Genomic DNA, 24,294 nt, shown 5'->3' on the forward strand with positions numbered 1-24,294 from the left:
CCGCCCCTTACGTAGCGCTCTGAGAAGGTTTAGAAGGGTCTGGCGGCATCGGCGCCATTTTGCCGGAGCCTGCGACCGACTGGGAGTGGAGTGGAGCGGCCGTTGTTGCCGACTCTTTCCTCCTCCCCGCGGTCCAGTTAGCGGGTTGATTAGGCCATCGGCCCTAAAGCCGAGACTTGTGTCATATTTAGTTCTGGAGAACGCCTGGCCGACATGAGTGATGTAGAGGAGAACAACTTCGAGGGCAGAGTGAGTACAAAGCCGCGGGAGCCGTCTTCGGCGGCGGCCCGATGCTCAGGGTTTCATGGGGGCGAGCGCGGTCGGGTGGGGTTGTGAGGAGTCCTGCGGGAAACAACCTCGAGGGCCATCGCGGTTGCTCCCTCACATTCCCAAAATGGCTTCTAGGTCTCCCTCCTTCCCCAAACACTGCGGATTACCCCTCCCCCCTTTTTTGGAGACTGGCTGATACCTGGACTCCTGAGTCCTTTTACCTCCCCTCTTCGCGCCCTCCCTTCTCCCCACTACTGAGACGCCCCGATCGCAGTTGCGAGCGTGGGTCCCCGTGGCGGTGGGGCGGGAGGCGGCGGCGGGGAGCTTGCCCTCTGGCCGGAGAGTGGTTGGTGTTTCCTCCGGCGGCCTTCGTGGCGGCCCCGAGCATCGTAGAGGGTCTCGGGGTCGAAGTACGCGGGGCTGTTTCCGGGCGGGGGACTAGCTGGGGCTGTGTCTCCTTGGCTCTCTGTTGCAGTGAGCGGCCGCGTCTCTGGTGGAACCGGCGGCGTTGCGTCTATAAAGGCGAAAGCCTTGAGGTTGGAGGTGGGACGAGCCTAATGAAGTGGTTAGTCAACGACCGCACCGACCCTTAAGCGTTCTTAAGACGAGAGCTGTGAGGGGAACGCTACGCAAGGAAGCCCTTTTGCAAAACCTTTAATGTCCCTTTCTTTTCCTTTCACTTCAGTATGAATGTGGAAATGCTATCATGTCACGCCTTATTTTTTTCTAACTTCGTGATGTTGGGTTTTGGTGTCCTCCCCCCCTTTATATCTCAAGATTCTTTACTTCCTATGACTTTTTATCCAGAAACTAATCGCTCCTTTACAGGTTTTTACGTGTTTTTTTTTGTTTTTTTTTAAAAACAATGGTTGAGGTGGGATCTTCTGCCTTAACTTGAATCTTACAAAATGAATGAATTTCATGGTTCCTGAAACTAGTTATTACGAATAACTAGTCCTGTTATACTGTTATCTAACGCAAAAGACTCACCGAGAAAATACAGGCTCTTTACATTTCTCACCCCAGCAAAGAGAGCTCAGAAAGTTTTCATGATTTGGAGTCAGATGAATATATACATAAAAAATACAGTGTTGTGTCTAGCTTGAATGTACTAAACATTGATCAGTGTTTTGAGTTCTGTTTCCGAAGTTCTCTTCGGAATCCTAGGTAGAAGTGAGTTAGTGCAAAACCCAGAGGAGAAAGCAAGCACAATCCCCAGGCAGCACGTTCTGTTGTGCTGGTATTTTTCTAGTCACTAGGGGAAACGTAGAAAAGAGAGCTGTAGGGAAAGGATTTTATCTGTTTTGGAAGCTCATAATGTATTTAAACACCTAAACCAGACAGTCAAATCAGAAGATCAGTTTAGGCTTTTGTTCTTTTTAAGAGAGCTAAAGCAGTAGATTAGAAACAACAAAAGCTACCTTAAATTCCTTTATGATTGGATTTTTTTTTTTTTAAATAAAGTATGGAGCCATGGATACGAATGAGTGGTTGAACCTGCTTATTTTTAAGAATAGTGTAGTGATTATACCAACAAAACTTGTTTAAGCCGTGATAAAAATATTTGATAGTGGTTGTAAACTGCTTGTTTTAGAAATGTAGTTGTGAAAAGAAATTTTGTTGAGTGTTCATCTTACCTTCTGGATAATTTTCATATTAAAATTTAAAAATTTTTATTGTTTTGATTTGATTTATGGAGAAGTGAAGAGAACTACAATTTGGCATTTTATTTTATTATAACATCATCAAGCTGAAGGGAGAAAGTTCTACATATATCCATTTAATAGTTACCACCCAATTTTATGGTAAAGTATGTGTAGATATTGAAATAGAAAAAAAAAAAAAAAGTCTCTTTTTTCCGTCTCTTTTGGCCAAATGTTTGTGGTCATAAAAAGTTGGTTTGACAGTAGGATTAGAAGACCACCAGTAGGTTTTCTGGGGTTTTGTTTTTTAATTTCTAAAGCATTTTAATATTTACTGTTGCTTCTGGGTTTTAAACCACAGTGTCTTTTCATCTGCTAAAACAAATCAGCAGTTTAAAAAAAAATTAATACAGTGTAATTGTTGTGCCCTTTTCTTTAAATGTAACTATAGTTCAAAAAAGAATTTTCAAAATTATGTGTGGTGAGGTGTTTTTAAGTAGTTGCTGATGGTCAGCAGTTCAAACTCACCAGCCTCTCCTCAGAAACCCTATCCAGGGTAGCTCTTGAGTGGGAAGCTACTCACTCACAGCACTTAACAACAACAAATACTTAAACTGATTAAATTGAACTGGGGAGAACATTGACAGGTCGAAATTCAGATTTAATCAAAAACATTTAAAGAGATTGCTTTTAATCTAGTGTTTTGGATTCATGTTTTTCTGTGTAGGGATTTTAGTAAAAAGAATGCTTCCAACCGTTAAGAGAATAAATACTAACTTCATTCTACTAAAAAGATAATTTTCTAGGGCTATGCAATATATTGAAGAAAGACAGAACCACTACTAATGCTGCAACTTTTACAGCCTTTTAGAATCTCCCCCCAAAATCTTGGAATATTTTTAAATTTACTGCTCCCAGTAATCTTACAAAAACTGGGAAATTCCTAAAGAACACACTGTGCTTCAGTTTCTCACAGCCTTTAATGGAGTTTGCTAAAAGTTGTTGAAGCTTAATTTTCTATTTTAGGTTAACAACCCTTAGATTTTAAAGAACTGAATGAAGAACTTTAGGAAAGAAAAATCATAATGTGCCAATTGTTATAATTGACCCTAACTGATAACCAACCAAATTTCCCATCTGCCTGAAGTGAACTTCAATTGAAATCCTGTTGCCTTTTTTTAAAATTATTTTTATTTTTAAGTAAGGGGGTAGGTGTTCTTGACTCTTTGAGAGCAAAAGTGTTAATTTGAGATGACTGGCAACTCAAATATGGTTAAAAGTAAGTATGTATGTAATCAAGTGCTAAAAGAGACAATAGAATTATTTAAGGAATTCAGAAAATGGAACTGAGCAGTTTTGTGAACAGTGAATATTGGATCTTGGGTTGAAGGAAATGGATATTAATTTTATGGGTGTGACTGGAGTTTGTGCTGAAATAGTGAAAGAGATTTGACTCTGGGGTCAGATAATGGAGGACTTTGATTCCTAAATTTAGATATCTGTGTGGACTTTTAATGTCTGTGTATAGACTTTTCATTATGGGAGTGACATGGTAAAAGACCAGAGAGACTGGAACACAAAGAGCCGGGAATACTTGAAATATTTAAGAAAGAAAATTATGAAAAATGGGCAATGGGATGTAGGACTGATACATTTTCAAAGGATCCTGGATGGATAATGGTGGTGCTGTGTGCATATATGTGTGTGTATCGAGTTAACATGTAAGTGGGAATGTCTTTCAGAGCTGAGAGTAAGATTGACACTAGAGCTGTGTTTTGGGTATCATCCTCATAAAGATAGCGAATTGTTTACACAGCTGCAGCAAAAAATTGAGTTTTTGATCTTTTTGAACAGTTTAGTGCCCTTTATAGGAATTAAGGAGAATGGGAGTTAAGCTCTTCTTATTTTACCTGTATTTTCCTTTTATCCTTAAATTTTTAAAACTAAACTTAGAAAAATGAAAAATGTGCTTTTCTCCCTTGGTAAAATGATCCAGTGTTTTTAATATAGGTTAGTAATTTCTTCAAATCAATCCCAAATTACTTTTTAAATACTTTGTGTAGTACAGCTGAAAAGGAAAAGTAGTATTTAATTATTGTTTCCTTTTCAATGATGGTTCTGACTTACTTAGAAGCTGAGATGTTTTTAGGCAATTCTGAGAGTTCACCTTGAAATAATGAGATAATGATAAAAATGAAGGGCAAAATATAAAATTTATCCGTATTTTTTTTTAAAAAAAAAAAAACATTGCCGTGGAATCTCTTCCAACTCAAGGTGGAGTTGTAGAAGAAAGTGGAACAGCCCCAGTTGTAATCTTTATGGAAGCAGATACATTATTTCTATCAAGAAGCACTGGTGGCCTAAAACCTCCAACCTTTCAGTAGGTTGTGTGGTAAGATTTTGAAAATGAATAATGGAGGAAATGTGGAAAGTTTTTTTGTTTGTTTGTTTTAAGTGTAAGGGTACTAGTGATCTTTACCTATTTTCTTAAGGAAAAAAGAATACAAATAAAATGAAGTTCCCATTTTTCAGGTAAGGAAGAACTTTATATCACTTTGGCTTTAAAAAGATGTACCTCAGCTCTGTTGTGTAATTTCATGTATCCCATCCAATAAACCTGTTACAAAATGGTAAAGATTCCTTTTATGCAGTAGAGGAACTATTAAACTATTATTTGTCTTGGATGTAATTTCTTTCCTAAAGTTAAGAATTATAATTTATTCTGTTTTGGTGCTTTTTCTTTTTTCTCTTTCCTTTAAACCATATATATGTCTGTGTGTGTGTTTCTGTGTGTATGCATAAACATCTTGAAATTCGAGTTTTTATGTTTACATTTCTTTCATTTGTTGTTAAGTGCCATTGAGTCAATTCTGATCCATAGGGACTCTGTATAAGGTTTCCAAGAAGCAGCTGGTGAGCTTGAATCACTGACCTTGCAATTGAAACTACTTTGCAGTCTGATGCATTAGCCCACAGCGTGGCTCAGTGGTAGGGATCTTAACTTCCGTACAGGAGACCCGGGTTTGGTTCCTAGCCAATACCCCACCCTGCTCTCAGTGTAGGTTTGTGTGTTGCTAGGATGCTGAACAAGTTTCAGCCAAGTTTCTAGACTGCACTCCAGTGGATTACTTAATACGACCCTTCTAGCAGTAGTCTTCTTTCACTTAGGGGTGCAATATAATAGATATGGTATGAATATAAAAGAAAACTTATGCAAGTAATTGCACCCACTATATATATATATAAAAAAACCATAATTTTACAGATTTGTCAGAGATGCTTCTTCAGCTTTGTATCATTCCTAAAATGAGAATAAAGTCTGATCTAAAAGAATAACTATAAAGAACTATCTAGGGAGTGTTGTTGTTGTCAAGTGCCATAGAGCCGGTTCCAACCCATAGCAACCCTGAACAGGGTTTCCGAGGCTGTAAATCTTTACAGGAGCAGACCGCCTCATCTTTCTCCCGCGGAGCAGCTGGTAGTTTTGAACTGCTGACCTTGTGGTTTGCAGCCTGATTTGTAACCACTACCAGAGCTCCTTATCTAGGGAGTGTAGGTCATTTAAAAAAAAAAAAAAATTGATGATGACAAAACGAACTTTGTCTTTGGCCTTAATTTCTTAAGTGAATTGAAGTTACTCAGTCACCTGTGCTATACTGTCTAGTATAGGATCAGCACTGAACTGTGGACCCCACAGGTCCGCATACCATCTGCTCCTCGGAAACCCTATACAAGGTTGCTATGAGTTGGAACCAACCCTGTGGCATTTGACAACAAACAACAGCATAACATGTCGCATGACTAGTGTGAAATGGCCATGAACAGTGGAGCATTTTCATAGAATTTTCCTGACAGTAAGTGCTCAGGTATCAAAATGTAACCTTAAGACTTTTGCAACATGAATTGGTTGTTACTGGTTGTTATTTGTTCATATGTCTCAAAATATTTAACTGAAGTAGTTGGCTACTGCTGCTGTTAAATGCTGTAGAGTTGGTTCCAACGCATAGTGACCCTGTATAGGGTTTCCAAGGAGCTGCTGGTGAGCTTGAATTGTAGACCTTGAGGTTCAAATGTACTTTGCAGTCTAGCACATTAACCAGTTATCACCACATGGTAACAAAAGCTAAGAAGGGAACAATGAAATGGAATATGGTTTGTTCCTGGACTCTTCTTTAGGGTTCCACCCTGCATAATTGTATATAAACCTCACTGTTCTTACTGTCTTAATGGGTTTTTTTTTTATCATATGAGTAAGTAGGCCTCAAAACGTAATCATTTTTCCTTGAAACAAGAGCTCTGTTGTCTGACTTACTAAAATTAAAAATAGCCCATGGCACCAGAAGATGAGACTGTAAGTGAAGAGTGCTTTAACAGTTCTTTAGTAGTTTGGTTTTAATTACCTTTTTTTTTTTTTTGGCTTTTAATATAACCCAACCACTTTTAGTCTGTAATCTTTCCATTACTTTTGTTTTTTGTTAAGTGCCATTGAGTCGGTTCCAACCCATAGCGACCCTGTGTAGGGTTTCCCAGGAGTGACTGGTGAACTTAAACCACCAACCTTGCAGTTCAAACGGCTTTACAGTCTGGCGTATTAACCCACAGCGCTATGGTAAAAGTTCCCATAATTAATGTTGGTGAATATATAGGCATCCAATATTGAAATAACAATGGGCCAAAAGATAACGAATTGCATTAAAGATTGCATTCGGAATGTAGCAATAAGATATTACCTTAAAAAATGAACATTCATACTTAAAATAATAGCATATTTGTTAAACCTTTTTAGTGACTAATATTATTAGCAGTTTTCATTTAATAGCAAGGAGGTAGAACTGCTATTTCTGCAGACTGAAATGAAAGAATTGAGTGTTTTAAAGAATGAAGTTCTTAGTGCAGTAAGTATATATAGTGAGTTATTTGTGTGTATCACAAGTACTTCCCCTCAATTTGTAGACTATTTTAATTTACTTAAATATACTTGTATTTTTCTGAGAAAATAGATCTTCAATTTTGTAAAGAGTGGAAAGTGTATTTTTAGAGAATTAGTTTACAAACTTACATGACTGCTTCATTCACAAATTACTTAAGAATTTGTCTTGGCTTAATACTGGAATAGAGTCCTGGTATGGCACCACAGGTTAAACAACAATATTGGAATGGATTATAGCATAGACTTTTGGGTAAATGCACCAGACTGCAAAGCTGTTTGAACTGCAAGGTTGGCGGTTCAAGCTCACCAGCCACTCCTCGGAAATCCTATCCAGGGTCACTATGGGTCGGAACTGAATCAATGGTACTTAAGAACAACAACAAGCATGTAAGAGGCATCCTGGTGTGGCACTCTGGGGTAATGCGTCAGACTACAAAGTCGTTTGAACTACAAGGTTGGTGGTTCAAGCTCACCAGTCGCTCCTCAGAAACCCTATACATGGTCATGGTTGCTGTGACTCGATGGCACTTAATAAGAAGCAAACAGTGGTTTTGTTTTTGTTTTTTCCTTCCACCTGATGCTAGCTGTATTAAAATACACCACAGCTATTGCTTGCTGTAGGACTTGTTCATGTCCTGCAATATTGGGTACATGGTTATTCTGAAAAGCAATTTTTGTAACAGAAAAGAAAGGCTGCTTGTATTGGGTGCATTCTATAAAATTTTTTGTTTTTATTTTTGGTTGTATTCTTCAACTACCTTGATAAGAAAAGTTGAAAGAACAAATACTTTAAGCAGGTTGTGCTGTGAGAATTTTCTGGCAGCTTCATGTGTGTAGTAGGTAAGGTAGGCCTGTTTTGTTGTTTTTTTTAAATCCATTATATAATTTTGGTTGAGTCATTGTGTGCTAGGCTGCATGTTTTGAATGGTGGTTGGCCCCAGGAGCATGTTGCTGAGAATCCATGCATTTACTGGAGAGCTTTATGAGCAGGTAGTGAATGAGATACCACCCCTTTCTTGCATTAAAAAAAATTTTTTCCCCAATTCAGACTTCAGATTTCTGAATAGTTTCATCCATTTCTTTGAAAAAAGTTGGAATTGTCATTTCATAGTGAATTTTTTTAATTCCATGGGTAAAAAACAGGGAACATGTTATGAGAAGGTGGCCTTGGAGTCAAGGTGGTGCTGTAGAATAATGCACTAGATAACAAAGCCAGTTTGAACTGGAAGGTTGTGGATCAAACTCACCAACCGCTCCTTGGAAACCCTATTTATGAGTTGGAACCGACTCTTAACGGCATTTAACAACAATAGTGAATAAAAAATCCAAGGTAAAAACAGGATTTGCTAGCAATCCTAAGGGCTTTTGGTAGCCTGGTTTATAATACAGTTTAGTGGGGGTGGGAGCATGTATTTGGGAACAGCTTAGGTTAAAATGATTGTGACAGCCTTGTGACTTGGAGTTGAAGTAGAGACAACTATTTCTTAACCATGAAGAAAATCATTCAGATTTAGATTTCCTTGAGATTAAAAAGAGAAATTCTAGTAGCTTGGAGGTGACACACAGAAGGTTAGATATTTGTGCCACCTTGGAAAGCAAGGCTTTTAAACTATGCTAGCATCTAGTAAAATGCTTTGTCAACCAGTCAAAAGAAAATAAGTTCTTACAGTAAAATTGAGATATAAAAATTTTTAATGTTACTGATTGTTGTTACCATGTTTACGTACTTCCTGGTAAGCAGTCATTTTTAAGCAACTTTTAAAATTATGTTTATGAGGGGGAAAGATGTGAAAATCAAACATTTTGATCATAAATTTTTTTTCATTTAATACTGGGATGCTGTGAGATAAAACACTGGACCACAAGGTCTGTGGTTCAAACTCACCAGCCACTTGGAAAACGTATACAAGGTTGCTGTGAGTCAGAACCTACTCAGTGTCACTTAACAACAGAGAGTAAATTAGGGATTTAGTGTGATTTTTGTTTATATCCTCATAAAATTAAAGATTTATGGTGTTTCACCAAGGAAAGCCACCTGGTATACATAACAAGGCCTGTGGTGGTGATGTTCATACATAATATTCCTTAATATTGCTCTAGATAGATAAGTAAATCTTATGCCTGAAGGTCTGTTTTATAAAAGTAGTGAAAGTCAAAAGAGAGATTGGAAATATTTAAGCCAACCTGTGAGACTTCTCTTATAAGCAAACTAGCTATATTATAGGTAGATTTTTGGTACTGAATGAATGTACTGCTTTTTTTAACAGTGTTTCACTGAATAAAAATCCTATAAGAGAAGCACTGGACTGTGAACCACAAGATTGGAGGTTTGAGCCCACCATTCGTTCAGTGGGATAAAGATGAGGTTTTTTTGTTCCCACAAAGATTTTTAAAGTCTCAGAAACCCTATACAGGATCATTATGAGTTAGAATTGACTCAGCGGTGTTTAACAACAGCAGTACAGGCTTCTGCAGGAATTTAGAGAGTGTCTGAGATGTGATTGAAGAGTGTTGTGAGTAGCTAAATGGAAAAGGTTGGTATTCAACAGAAGAATAGCTACATATTTCAGTTTTGATTCATCTGAAAAATAGGATGGTTGTAGAGTATTTGTACAACTATTAAGTCTTTTGACTTTAAATAGAAAGTTTTTCAGAAATTTGCTTAAAGTTGCATGATAGTGATGCTTTATTGAGACTGGGGTAGTAGTTTACATTAAAACCTTAGGAAACCTGGTGTGGTGCTGTAGGATAAACACTGGATTGCTAACCTTTGTTGTTAAGTGCCATTGAGTTGATTCCAACCCATAGTGACCCTGTATAGGGTTTCCAAGGAGCAGCTGGTGAGCTTGAACCACCGACCTAGCAGTTCAAGCAACTTTGCTGTCTCGATGTATTAGTCCACATTGCCACACCAGGACTGGTGGCTTAAACCCACCAGCTGCACCTCAGAAACCCAATAAAGGGTTGCTTTGAGTCAAAATTGACTCGACACTTAACAACAAATCAAAGTCCATCTTGATATCAGTCAGAACACTAAGAAGCTAAGTTTTAATACTTAGTTAAAATTAATTGACAAATACAAAAAGCCTTTTTCCTTGTTCTAAAACACTTTGTTGAATAAAGTAGAATTTCTTTTTTAAATCAAGTTTTAGATAAGGTTAGTCAATGAAGGGAGGACACATACTTTCTCATATTTTTGTGAATAATAATGGCATGGTTACATGTATTAAGATTTTTAAACACGATTCTTTCCCCCTTTGTTTTTCCATATGATTGTTTGCCTTCAAAATATATCTTTCTGATCAAAGTAAGCAAAGATAATGATCAAACAAAATTTAGAGAGGCTGTTAGTTTACCAGCATTTAGGCTTTGAACATTATCATGTGTCCTATAATGAGTTTAGGTAGGTGTGTACAAGTAGTAGCTGTGTCTGAATTTCTTAGATGACTTAGTGAAAGCTTATTTTAAGATCACTAAGAGTCATCAGATTATAAATTAGTCAAAATGTAACAGTTAGATGGGGGAAATTAGTTAATGTTAGTTAAATTTGAATTAATTCTTTCTATTTAAATTGTTCACATTTTAGAAACTAGGGTGAATCATGAAAGGGGAGGGAGGGTAAAGATGTAGAGAAATTCAATAGATTCTCTTTAATTGTTAGAATCTAGACTTTTGAACAATTTTTTAAATTATAAAATTGTTTTTTTTTTTAAATTAATAAACTAGTTATTTGCACTTTACCTGCTGGCTTTTCCATTTGGTAGATAACATTCTGAACCCCAGCAGAGTTTTATAATCCCCACGTGCTTAAATATACTAAATGTTCTTTTTCCATTAAGGTTAATGTTCGGGAAGAAATTGAAGAGTTTTTTTCAAGAATGTGGAAGATAAATCAAGATAAAAGAAGGCTAATGAAAAATATTAAAGATCAGAAAATTAAAATTGAATGGGGGAAAAAATTGAACAGAAGATTGGTCAGATAGAAGCACTTGAATATTTTTTTAAGGCTATTTTGAATTGTTTGAATTGGGGAAGAATACACGAAGTATGAAAAATGAAAAAACTCAATGAAGAATGAAGAGAAGTAGAAAGCACGAGTGAAGTAGAATTAAAAGAATCTGGAAGAATGAATGGGTCCTAGGTTAAGTAAATGTATGGTTTATGTTCCAGTGTCTGTATGATCAAGTTGTAGATGAATTTTGCATGATTACTTAGTTAATAGAGAATTGATGATCTGGTTCAAGTAGGGAATTATTGAGGACAGTTAGCAGTATTAACATTGGGTTATTAATGAGCTGAAATTTTTTTCTGGAGGGTGTTGCCTAACCATTTGTTTTTCAGGAGCAATCAATATAAAATAATTATGGTATTTTAAATGCTAGGTGTTAGGCATCTACGTGACCAGTGCCATTTGTAATACTGTCTTCTTTGTTAGGAGTCTCGCTCTCAGTCAAAATCTCCAACGGGAACTCCTGCTCGTGTAAAATCGGAGAGCAGGTCAGCATCTCGTAGTCCGTCAAGGGTTTCCAAACACTCCGAATCCCATTCTCGATCAAGATCAAAATCCAGGTAAGTGTTATTCAAAATATTAGTTAAATTGCTTTCCTTGTGTTTTTCAAGGCAAAGACTTCTTTACCAAAATCTTCGTTTTTAATGAAATTTGTGTATAAATTTTACCAAAGACTCAAAATCACAGTGTATTTTCCTCAAACTGGAGTTTGAAATGATTATCTTCTAGACTTCAATAAGCCAGAATAATTTTTTTTTGTCTGTTGGATGCAAATCATATATTCATTGTTTTAAATGCACTTGATATTTGGTATTTGAGACTTTGTTTGGTTTTGATCCTAACAAGGTTTGCACAACAAATAGATCATTGTTTCCTTTAGAGACTTGCATGTAATTTAGCACAGGTTATTTGTTGTACTGAGAATCAGAATGGTTTGGGAAGCGTTTTCAAGATTCACGTTCCAGCTACACTCTTTATCTGAAGATTTTGGCTCAGAAGCTCCCTGTGTAATTTGGAGGGGGAAAATTCCCAGGTAATTCAGAGATCGTCTCCGTCACCTCCACTACAACAACTAGTACTGGAGCAGAAACAGATGGTTAAAGGCAACTGGGACAGACAGTTGGATAAATCGCTCAGTTTTGACTAGAGGCATAGAGATCATTTATGTCTTTGAATAGAGTCTGCCTGTCAAGGAGGCATGAAACAGAAGAAAGAAAAGGTAGGGATGCTGAAGAGCTTTTAAAATTGGTTTCTTACTTTTCATGACTATTTAAAAGTTATTTGAAATGACAGGCTTTCTATTTACTTAATAACTAATGTTTTTCTTTTATTTTTTAAAGTTGGTGCCATAAATTCGTTTTAAGGATGATGAGAAGTATATTGAACAAATTTGCTTTGTACATACCTCACACACAGATGATTAATTTTCTTTTAGAAAAGAATCCACTTGTTTTACTGGCTTTTTTTTTTTTTTTTTTACCCCACTCAGAAGTATTCTAATTCTTAGCAGAAAGGGATTCTATATTTCTATTCCCTACAGTTCTCTTAAGTCGCCTTGCAAGGAATCTTTGCTCTTGCTAGTCCTAGAACTATTAATTACCTAACAAGTTCTAACTTAAGTCTCGCAACTTTAGCTAACATTTTTTACATAAATCTTCCCCAATTCATTCGTTCCCATTCCCTATGCCCACATTATCTTTCTGTACACCTCCCAGTCCTTTATTTTATATGAAATTTTTTCCCTCTGGTTTGGCTAAGTTAATTTGAGGGCTGCTTATAAAAATGGTTATGAGAATTTGTTGAATTAATGAAATTTATAGGCAGAGAAAGAAGACCATCTGAGAACTATGGAATAATCAGATAGGAGATGAACTAGGAAAGTATCAATGGAGAGTTGTGTGAGATGCTATAGAAATCTTAAGAATTGAAGACATAAAAAGTATAGGATTAGATGGGCATTTAGATAGTGAATTAATTTAGCAAATACAAAATTGCAGTGGGCTAAAGAACTAAGAAAATTGTATTTTAACAGTGAAGGGAATTGTGAACCATAATGAGAAGTTTCCAAGAATCAAAATATTTGAATGGTAGTGGTGGTGATAATGATTTTTGTTTTTTAAGCATGTTATAGGTGAAGAGGATGAATGCTGAAGGGGTAGAGTAATAGTAGGGACGAAAGGTGTTAGTGATCCTCAGAAGGGAAAAAGGAGCTGAGAACAGGCGAGACATATGATATATATATATCCTTGTAACCATTTTATTTTAGTGTGTTTACCAATATTTTTCTTTCAAAGGTCGAGATCTAGGAGGCATTCTCATAGACGTTACACTCGATCCAGATCCCACTCTCATTCTCATAGGAGACGATCTCGAAGCAGATCATACACACCCGAATACCGGCGTCGAAGGAGCAGAAGTCGAAGTCACTCTCCAATGTCTAACCGCAGAAGACATACGGGAAGCAGAGTATGTGATTTTGAAAGTTTATGAAATGAAACCTTTTTTAAAAAAAAGAATTATCCTTGTTAAAGACTAAACGTGGAGAAAAGGGAGTCTTAAGCAGTTGCATATGAAGTCAGACTGAGTACAAATTTATAAAGGGTATTGTTTGTTGTTTAGTTAGGTTTCCTAGCCCTGTGTAGTTTCCCAGGAGCAGCTGGTGAGTTTGAACCTCTAACCTGTGGTGGTGCCATCCAGTGGTTTCTGACTCACAGTAACCCTACATAGGGTTTCCCAGAAGGGTATGGAACATTCAAATCAGAAATATGTTATTACCCGTGTTAGTGCTGTCATGGCAGTTCTGTCTGGCCCTGTCTACAGCAGCAAAGCACTGCCTGGTCCTCCCTCATCCTCACAATTGTTGATTTTGTTGAACCATATATAAACATATGTCAGTCCATCTCTGTGAGCATCTTCCTCTATTTTACTGGCCTTCTACCAGCCAAGCATGATGTCCATCCCCAGGGATTGGTCCCTCCGGATAACATGTCCAAAGTATATGAGGTGAAACAAAACAAAGAAAGAACATTCTGGCCACTCTTGATTTGTTTGTTTTGTTTTTTTAGCATTCCTTGGTATATTTCTTTGACAACTACATAATTCAGTGCATCAGTTCTTCAGTCTTACTCATCATCCAGCTTTCACATGCATATGAGGCCATTGAAAGTGCCTTCTTTGCTTTTTAACACTTAAAACATGTCATTTACAGCAAGTTTGCCCAATGAGATCAATTGATTTCTTGACTGCTGCTTCCATGTACATTGATTGTGAACCAAGTAAATTGAAATGCTTAACAGCTTCAATCTTATATTTTTTCATGTTGAGCATAATTGTTGTTTGGTGCAAGCTAGTCAGTTCTGACTCAAAGCAACCCTGTGCAAAACAGAATCCCTGTGCCATCCTCTCTATTGTTATTACGTTTGAGCCCATTGCTGCTGTCACCATTCCAGTCCATCTTATTGAGGGTCTTCCTGTTTTTTGCTGACCCTCCACTTTAACAAACATGATGTCCTTCTCTAGGGACTGATCCCGCCAGATAATAAGTCCAAAGTATATGAGAGACAAAGTCTCACCATCTCCTCACTTCTAAGGAGTATTCTGGCTATACTTCTTTCAATACAGGTTGGTTTGTTCTTGTAGTCCATGGTCCTTTCCTTCAACACCATAACTCGAATACATCAGTTCTGCCGTGTTCCTTATTTATTGTCCAACTTTTACAGGCATATGAGGCTACTGGAAATGCCATGGCTTAGGTCAGGCACACCTTATACCTGGAATTCTCATTCTTTGCAATGTTGTCCGTAAGTTATGATCTACATAGTGAAATGCTTTTGTATTAGAATTAAACTGAGGAAAAATTTTTCCCACAGCATACATTCTTAAAAGTGAAATTGCTGGTCTATAGAGTAAGAACTTTTTAATGCAGGATTTATAGTCTAAAATATATTGCATAGAAAGCCTGAGTATACTATAAATTGTAAAAGTCTAGGCATTTGTTCTCTTAGAATCTGTTGTCCAAGTGACTTAAAGCACTGTGCTGTTACGTTGTATGAGATCAAAGCAAGATTTTTTTAGCTTGTGTTTTTATTTGAGAGTTTTAATTACATTTAAACAAAATCTTTATTTAATAGGCAAATCCAGATCCTAATACTTGTCTTGGAGTGTTTGGCCTCAGTTTATACACAACAGAGAGAGATCTTCGTGAAGTATTTTCTAGATATGGACCATTGAGTGGTGTCAATGTGGTTTATGATCAACGAACTGGGAGGTCTAGAGGATTTGCATTTGTTTACTTTGAAAGAATAGATGACTCAAAGGAGGTAAGTTTTTTTTATGGATGATGGAAGTATTTCATATGAAAATAAATGTTGTTATGTGCCCTCGAGTCGGTTCCAAGCCATAGCAACCCTGTATAAGGTTTCCGAGGCTGTAAATCTTTACGGGAGCAGAAAGCCTAAGTGCTGTTAAATCTTTCTGACCCATGTTGTTGTTGTTGTTGTTAAGTGCCGTCGAGTCGGTTCCGACCCATAGTGACCCTGTATATGGTTTCCAAGGAGTAGCTGGTGAACTTGAACTGCTGACCTTGGAGTTCAAACAGCTTTATAGTCTGGCTCATTAACCCACAGTGCCACATAGTGACGCAAGTTAATGGAAAAACGTTTAAAGTATCTCCTGACTTCAGAGTGCTTCTTGGAGTCCAGGAGATTTCCCTATAACAAATTGTTCTGAGATTATTATTATTATTTTTTTTTTTTTTTAACTTTTATTGTGAATTGAGGGACGGTTTACAGAGAAGATCATCAATTTTACATCAATATATCATGCACTTACTTTTATCTCAATGGTTGCAATCCCCTCCGTGTCAATAATAGTTACCCCCACTTTTTCCCTGTGGTTCCTGTCTCCATTTCACCCAGCTTTCCATCCCTTTTTTTACTTTGTCATTAGGTATATATTACTCTTTTGATTTTGAATAATTTACCATTTTGTGGTGAATGTATATAATTCTGAGTTTTGTTCTGCATTTTTTCCCACTCTACCTGGAACATTCTAATGTGATCCCTTTCAGAGCCAGTTGAGTGTTAGCCAGGCACTGTCTAGTTCTGGTCTCAGCGTTGTAAAGACTGATGTTCACACGTTCCTTTAGTCCATTGCACTAACTGATTCCAAGCATCTACAACTCTGATTACTCTTTTTTCTTCCACACATGGAAAGACCAATAGTTTTACCTCCATTATCTTTTTCTTAAGAATTTAACTTTTCATTTGATCATGTTGCAACAGGGATTTATTTAGTCAAAAAGATCAAAGTCTCTATGATCATTAGACACTTCAGATTTTTCTTTCTTTATTTTCACTTCTCTTCAGCTAGGGCAGCATTGATGGAGGGGGCAGCCCCTATATTGCAGGTGAGGCTCCTGATGTTGACATTGGCCAGGGCCATTGTGAACAAGCTAAGCTACAAAGGTTTGATATTTCACATCTGCTGCCTTAATGAAGGCATTGATCTTGTCCTCTGTGACATTCTCTCATCGTGCAGTATAAGGGCTGGATAGATGCGGATGAGCTCAGAGACAGAGGCCATGGTGCAGAAGTGTTGTGCTAGCGACTGCCAGGCACAGTGCTGGTCATTGGATGAAGTGGTGGCCTCAACACAATGTGGCTGCTTCTCTGGGAGAACAGAGCTAACTCAGTAGGAGCTGAGGAAAGAGTCTCCATTACCTTCTAATTCCAATTTTCTACATACTTTTTGAAGTGTATTATTAAGTACTTCATATATTATTAAGTACTAAATTGTAAAGTAGGACGCTTTGCTTTCCCTTATATTAAGAAAGGTAAGTTCCTAGTGACTGAAATAGAAAATTCCATTTAAAGAAAATTGAAGCTCAAAGTGTTTTTCCAGATTGTATTTATTTTGTTGAGAGTATACACAAAACACACCAGTTCAACACTTTCTGCAAGGACAATTTTTTGACATTGATTACAGTCTTAGTATTGCTTTATTTTTTGAGTTAAGTTTAATCCTGGTGTGGCAATGTAGGGTGAGTTTTTGATTTTTAGGATGTTTTGGACTGCTAACTGCAAGGTCAACAATTCGAACCTACCAGTTACTCTCAGAAACCCTATACAGGGTTTCTATAATGTCGTTATGAGTTGAACTCAACTCGATGGCACTTAACATTTGCATAGTCAACTTGATGCCATATATATTGTTCTTAGGAGCTCTGGTACCGTAGTAGCTTATTATGGGCTGCTAACTGCAAAGTCAGCTGTTTGAGTCCACCATGCGCTTTGTGGGAGAAAGATGAAGCTTTCTGCTTCTGTAAAGATTTGCAGCCTTGGATACCCTGTGCTGCAGGGTCACTGTAAGTCAGAACCCAGTGAAGGCATACCACCACGTAATTAATTCTTTGTTGTTGTTGTTGTTATGTGCCGTCCAGTAGGTGCCAACCCATAGTGACCCTGTATAGGGTTTCCAAGGAGTAGCTGGTGAGCTTGAACCACTGACCTTGCAGTTCAAATGGCTTTGCAGTCTGGCACATTTACCCACAGCGCCACACCAGGAATGAATTAAATCTTAGAAGAACATGATATTCAAGGCATACTTTTTTTTTTTTTTACTTGTTATGCTAAATAATTATTTGGTTTAAAGATTATCTTGGGCAATATTTTCAGGGATTCATCCAATCACAATGTTCAATAATGGTAGCCAGGCATCCAGTTCTTCTGGTAAAATGCAAAGGAGATAGTTGTTCTAGGAGACAGTTAGCCACACATTCCGTACCCTCTTTTTCTAGACTTTCCTTCCTTTGTTGCTCCAAGTGAATGTTGTTGTTAAGTTCCATAGAGTCAGTTGCAACCCTGTGTAGGGTTTCTGAGGAGCAGCTAATGGGTTTGTACCACACACCTTAGGGTTCAGATGACCTTGGGTAAGGTTCATTATCCTGCAACACCACACCAGGACTCCACTTGGATGACTACTGGCAAACTTTTAAGACCTCAGGCACTACAAACCTCAGGCAGCAAACTAGGAGGTAGAACAGAACTACTAAGCATATTATTTAGCCAGTTCACTAGAATGTCCTATGAAACCATGACCCTGAACCTCCAAAGCAAGAAGCCAAATCCCATGATAATGATTGGTTGTACATTAGCAACCTCAGCAGCTAGCTACGCACATAACCTTTTTTGTTGTTGTTGTTCTTGTATTTATCACACAACTTTTGCCAATTAGATTTCTTACAGGCATATACACAAGTTATGGAAAGCAGTTAAAGTTACAGTAACCAGCTATACAACTCTACCCTTCTCCCATATCTGTTAACCACTTGTGAACTTCATTCTTGATATTAAAGAGGACTTCAAAATGGTCATGGGAAAATGCGAACCACACACACACAAACTTTTTGAAGCCCCTTCATAAAAAATTTTTTTTTTAATTTGTGAATTGGGTAGCTAATTCAGCAGCAGATCAGTTTTACGTTCAACAGTTCATCTCACTGATTTCATTGATTGCAATTCCCTCAACATTACATTATGTATCCTACTTCCTCTGTTTTCTGTTTCCATTCCTTCTCCTTTCCAAACCCTCCTGAACTTTGTCCTTGTGTAAATGCTGTCCTTTGATCTCAGATGGTAACTTACTCTTGTGTTACTGTTCTCCTGTAGACCTGTGTATTGTTTGGCTGAAAATTGAGTCTGGGGGAAAGGTGAGCTCTTTTAGGCCTAAAGGGTGCCTAAAGGCCATAGTCTGCAATTACTGTTGGTCTTCATGGTTTTGAGTTTTGTTCCCTAATTTTTCTCCTATATTAAGGATTTTCTAATAAATTTGATTCCTTTCAGATCTGAAGCTCATGGTGGCTGATGTTCATATGATCCATTAGCTTATTGGATTAATGGTTTCCTTGAGTCTTTGATTTTCTTTACTCTTTTTTCCTCTTGTTGTTGTTGTTGTTGAGTGCCATCGAGTCGGGTCCGACCCATAGCGACCCTGTACAGGGTTTCCGAGGGTGTAAATCTTTACGGGAGTAGAAAGCCTCATCTTTCTCCCGCGGAGCGGCTGGTAGTTTCAAACCGCTGACCTTAAGGTTCGCAGCCCGATTCGTAACCACTACGCTACCAGAGCTCCTTCTTTTTTCCTCTGGATAGGGAGAAAACTAAAGTTGCACCTTAGATGACTGCTCATGAGTTTTTAAGACCTCAGTTATACGTAGACTTTGTGAACTATTTTATGCCAGTTGACCATGTTGTTCCTGGAACCCATGGTCCTGGGGCCATATGTCCCAAGACTCATTCCCACAAGGTATATTTGTGGCAAAAACTCCCACTCTCCCTGCCTCAGGCTGCGAGTCTTATCTATGCATCCCCTCATGTATGCTGTTACTGCAGGGTTGTATATGTAACAGTATTTTTACCTCTGTTGCCTTTAACTCTTGTACTCTTTCTTCTCAGAGGCTTCCCTGTTTCCATCCTTCATTTTTGTCATCTCCCTCTTAATTATACATTGCCTTCTCCTTTGCCCAAATTAATGTGAATTTTTACCCTCCCCTCCACCCCACTGTAATAACCATCAAAGGATGATTCAGTGTGAAAACTTTTCTTGATGTTTTACAATAGTGGTCTCATATAATATTTGTCCTTTTGTGTTTGATTTATTTCACTCAGTGTAGTGTCTTCTAAATCCATCCTTACTGTAGCTTGTATAAAGACTTCAGTTCTCCTGCTAGTTGAATAGTACTCCATTGTATGTATGTTCAGTGTTTCATTTGTTCATTCATCTGTTGAGCATTTAGGTGGTTTTCTACCTTTTTGAGTAGATGGCATACTGTTCCACAATGGCTATGCCATTTTGTATTCCCACCAACATTGGGAATAATAGAATTCTATCTTAAGGAATTTGAAGCTTAGTGTTAAAGTTAAAAAGGTCAACCAGTATCCCAACAACGATAAAAATAACTAGGATTACATTAGGGACCATCATTCCAAGTATCTTTACTGAGAGGAATAGTGTTGCTATTGTTATGTGACTTCGAGTTGGTTCGGACTCTGGTAGAGTAGTTGTTATGAGTCAGGCTGCAAACTCAAGATCAGCAGTTCTAACCTACCAGGCGTACCACAGGAGAAAGATGAGGGTTTCTGCCGCTTAAAGAGAAAACCTATACAGGATTGGTATGAGTTGGAACTGACTCCACGGCATACGACCAACCAACCCAAATAGCAACCCTATCTACAACAGAACAAAATACCACCAATTTCCTGCACTATCCTCACAATTTCTGCTGTGCTTGAACCCACTGCTGCTTCCACTGTGCCAGTCTATCTCGTTGGAGTCTCCTACATTTTCACTAACGCTCTCCTTTACCAAGCATGACGTCCTTCTCCAGGGACTGATCCTTCTGGTAACACGTCCAAAGTATGAGAAATGAAGTGTGGCCATCTTGGCTTCTAAGGAGCATTCTGATTGTACTTCTTCCAGTGCAGATTTGTTTGCTCTTTTGGTAGTCCATGGTTTTTGTTTTGTTTTTTTTAGTGTTTTATTGTGAATTATGTGATAGTTTACATGGGAGAACATTAGCTAAGTGGTGTGTGTACCATTTTACACATAGTGCATTAAGTTTTTTTAAACTGACATGTTTTTCAAAATAATAGATATTAGTGTCTGGTGAGTATAAAGGACAGGGATGCTGTTAAGCATCCTATAATGCATCGTTAGCCCCTTAGCATGGATGTCAAGTAGCATAAAGATTGAGAAACCCTAGATAATTCCTAAGAAAATAAAGTTTCCGTTTGAAAGTCATAGGCTCCCTGATGTTTTCATATGTCAGTATTAGGCCATTCCTTAATCTGATTGCTAGTTTATTGCGGTATACAATTAAATGACATTAATTACACTAATAGTGATGTATAACCATCACCACTATTTCCAAAATTTTTTTATAATTATTTTTCACTGTTGTGTATTTGTGGTTTGTTTCTTTCTGGTTTCATTTAAAGAGTAAGGTATAAATTTAGATCTGACCTGGCTGATGAAGATTTTGCATGTTTGCAAAGTGCAAACAATATCAATTTTTTAAATTTATACTTCGGTGAATTGAAAGTTTGTATCTTGGAAACGTTGGCATTTTCCAAATATTTAAAATTATCATTGCATTTATTGGAATGGCAAAGGACAGGTGAGCTCAGGCATAATACATGACTGGCAGAATTTTTGTTATATCAGAACCATCCCTCCTCACTGAGTATTCCACTCGTGGCAACTATACACAACAGGAATGGATAGTTACGACCCATAGAGAATTGTGATTCATTGGTTGATTTAGACATAACCAGGAACAGTCTTGTCTGGAAGCTCCAATGAACCAGCATCATAACAACACCCAATGGGAGGTGGCTGCACTTGAGTTGCACTGATCAGGAATCCCTAGACTTACTGCATTTGTAACTCTCCTCTAGTAGGTTTCAAAGTTTCATCACTAGGTGGCAGTGTGTTAGCCTAAGATCACTAGTTTAGACTTAGCAGCTGAATTTTAATTGCTAAGGAAAGTACTAAAATTTTATTTTTGAAATTTCAGGTTGATAATATGTTAGGCTTACTTATGGGATAAATAAGTTTTGTTTAAACACACAGGGAAAATATAGTTATAAACACAGCTTGTGGTGGTGATTATTAAGTGCCATCAAGTTAGTTCCAACCCGTAGTGACCCTGAATAGGGTTCCCAAAGAACAGCTGGTGAGCTTGAACCTCTGACCTTGTAGTTCAAACCAACTTTGCAATCCAGCACATTAACCCACTTTGCCACACCAGGACTCCCAACTGCATTAATTCAGTCTCATTTAGAAACTGAGAAATTTTATCTATATCATTTCTTCTCAGCAGCTCACTGAATCACACCAGTATAATAGCAAAAACAAAACCCACTGACATTGAGTTGACTTACTCTAACTCATAGGAAACCAATAGGACAGAATAGAATTGCTCTAGAGGGTTTCCAAGGCTGTAAATCTTGACATAAGCCCACTACCTGATCTTTTCATCTCCACGTAGCTGGTAGACTTGAACCATTGACCTTTTTATTAGAAGCCCAGTGCTTACCTCACTATGCCACCAGGGCTGCTTATATCAGTGTGCTGGGCTGCAAATTAAAGAAAAAGAAGGGAAGATAGGCTTAATTAGAACTTTGTATACAGCTTAGCTCACACTTTGAATATATAAAAATTGATGTTTATAAGTGCAATGGCTGCAAGTTAGGCAGTATAAAAAAAGCAGCCTATCTGTATAACATAAAAGATTAGTTTGAATATCTCTTGTTGGTCTCATGGAGTAGAGATAGTTACTTGCTCTTTGGACTGAGTAAATTAAAATGTGTTCTGGACAGTGTTGTAATAATCCAACTGTAGTATATAAGCACCCCTGTGCTGCATTAATATATCATTTTCAAAATTAGAGTTTGGTTGGGTTACAAATACTTTGTACTTAATTTTAAGTAATTAACTGTTCCTTAAAAAGACTACTAGACTATGAATAGTTTCCTCTGCTTCTTCTTTATAGGCTATGGAAAGAGCAAATGGAATGGAGCTAGATGGCAGAAGAATTCGTGTGGATTACTCTATCACCAAGAGAGCACACACACCTACACCAGGCATCTACATGGGCAGACCAACTCAGTAAGATTTCAAGTTTCCAACAGTAAACTATAAGAACCAGAAATCTACTAGAAGGGTGTATAGGATTTTAATTAATCAGAAAATAATTTTTTTCCTGTTAGTAAAACTGGAAGTTTCTAAACTAATTTTTACCTATTTTTAAGTAGGGGGACAAATTAAAACCACTATTAAAGTGGTTTTCCTCTATCTACTCTTGGTAGTATATTTTAAAAAAAAATTATTAAATACTAGAAATGTATCGCATACTTTTAAAATGCTGTTTACTTGGAAACCTGGGATTGTAGGGATTTTACTGATAAATGGCTGTTTGTAAATACAATGCTACCAAAGACAATTATTCATAGAGGTGTTTCTTGGGAGTGAAAGGATTATTGTGTTTTGTTGATTCTGGGAGAAAATGTGGCTATTGGCAAATCTACAGAAAATTATTGGGAACTGTGTCCTTCCGGTTAGTGTTTTATTTCACTGTTGAATGATTTAAGCACCAGATGTTACAGTTGTTTTAATGCTGGACCTCAGTTGTCAGAGCAGATTCTCTATATAGTATTGAGGATTGTTTTGTTTTCAATTCTAAAAATTTAAATTGATTTTGAGTTGTCACAGGAACATACATCATAATATTTATTATTTTTTTCCATAAAAGCAGTGTTTCCTCTCACCTTATTAAGGTTCTGCTGGTTTTGGTTGGTAGCTTAATAAAAGAGCAGTTTAGAGTTTTGCGAACACATCCTTGGTTATTTACATAATAAAGGACTCCTAGTGTGGTGCAGTAAGATCAGCACTGGACTATAAACCTCAAGATCAGCAGTTCATAACCACCAGCTGCAGCTGCAAAAACACCCTGTATACAGGGTCACTATGAGTCAAAGACTTAACAGCACTTAATAATAAAAAATAACAAAGGGGCAACTAAAGCAGGATTCCACAGGAGCCATCAAAATTGGGACTTGAATTAGCATGAAAATGTTGTATTTTTTTTTCTCCCTTATCTTCTCTCCTCACTTAGTTATAATTTTTAAGCTGCCAGTTATGTTAAATCATCATTCACATGGATATTTTGCATTTCTCTGTAGTAGTGGTGGTGGTGGCGGTGGTGGAGGAGGAGGCGGTGGTGGAGGTGGTGGTGGTGGCAGACGTCGAGATTCCTACTATGATAGAGGATATGATCGTGGGTATGACAGATATGAAGACTATGATTACCGCTACAGGTAATGTCTTAATTTGTGGTTTCTCTTCTAAATTTGATGATTGTCTTATATGGCACTTTTAATTTATTTATGATACAGACATTTGCAAAGACGTGGTATTTAAAGCATATTGTATATGGTACTTTTTTGAAAGTTGAGTAAATTAATTTTTCTCAAAACTGAGTACGGAAGTTAATTTGCCGGTTTCGTTGTGCCATATACTTTACTGTTCTTTTTTACTGTTATTGACACACACGAAACCTCTAGTTGAGCTTGTTGATGTTAAATATTATTTTCAGTGTTGAAGAATTTTTCATCTAGTGTGATTTATGAGATATGCTAAATAGTCTTATTTTCTACAGAAGAAGATCACCTTCCCCTTATTATAGTAGATACAGATCACGATCAAGATCTCGTTCTTACAGCCCAAGTAAGTATACTTTCTTTTGTCACATTAAGAACTTTAGTTCTAAATAATGGTTCTGTTTAGAAAATTAGAGCATATAGAAGTTGAGTTGTGAAATATTAGGCAAGGTAAACTGTAATTGTCATACAATTCCTTTTGTTCTTTCTCTTTCAGGACGCTATTGA

General features: G+C 37.3%; 1 protein-coding gene across 1 annotated transcript; it reads left to right on the top strand.

Annotated features, from left to right (window-relative positions):
• TRA2A (transformer 2 alpha homolog (Drosophila)) lies at positions 1-24,294 on the top strand. Its single transcript, XM_006832213.1, has 8 exons — positions 1-249; positions 11,279-11,412; positions 13,147-13,318; positions 14,983-15,171; positions 22,401-22,516; positions 23,590-23,724; positions 24,066-24,133; positions 24,284-24,294. Exons 1-8 carry the CDS (start codon positions 214-216, stop codon positions 24,292-24,294), a joined length of 861 nt encoding a protein of 286 aa, XP_006832276.1. The 5' UTR covers positions 1-213.

The sequence above is a fragment of the Chrysochloris asiatica genome, unplaced genomic scaffold, assembly GCF_000296735.1.
Source record: "Chrysochloris asiatica unplaced genomic scaffold, ChrAsi1.0 scaffold00006, whole genome shotgun sequence".
NCBI lineage: Eukaryota > Metazoa > Chordata > Mammalia > Afrosoricida > Chrysochloridae > Chrysochloris > Chrysochloris asiatica.

Coding starts and splice junctions, on each gene's coding strand:
- TRA2A (XM_006832213.1), top strand. CDS start 214: ATGAGTGATGTAGAGGAGAACAACTTCGAGGGCAGA. Junction 250..11,278: donor AGAACAACTTCGAGGGCAGA/GTGAGTACAAAG, acceptor CTTCTTTGTTAG/GAGTCTCGCTCTCAGTCAAA. Junction 15,172..22,400: donor GAATAGATGACTCAAAGGAG/GTAAGTTTTTTT, acceptor TCTTCTTTATAG/GCTATGGAAAGAGCAAATGG.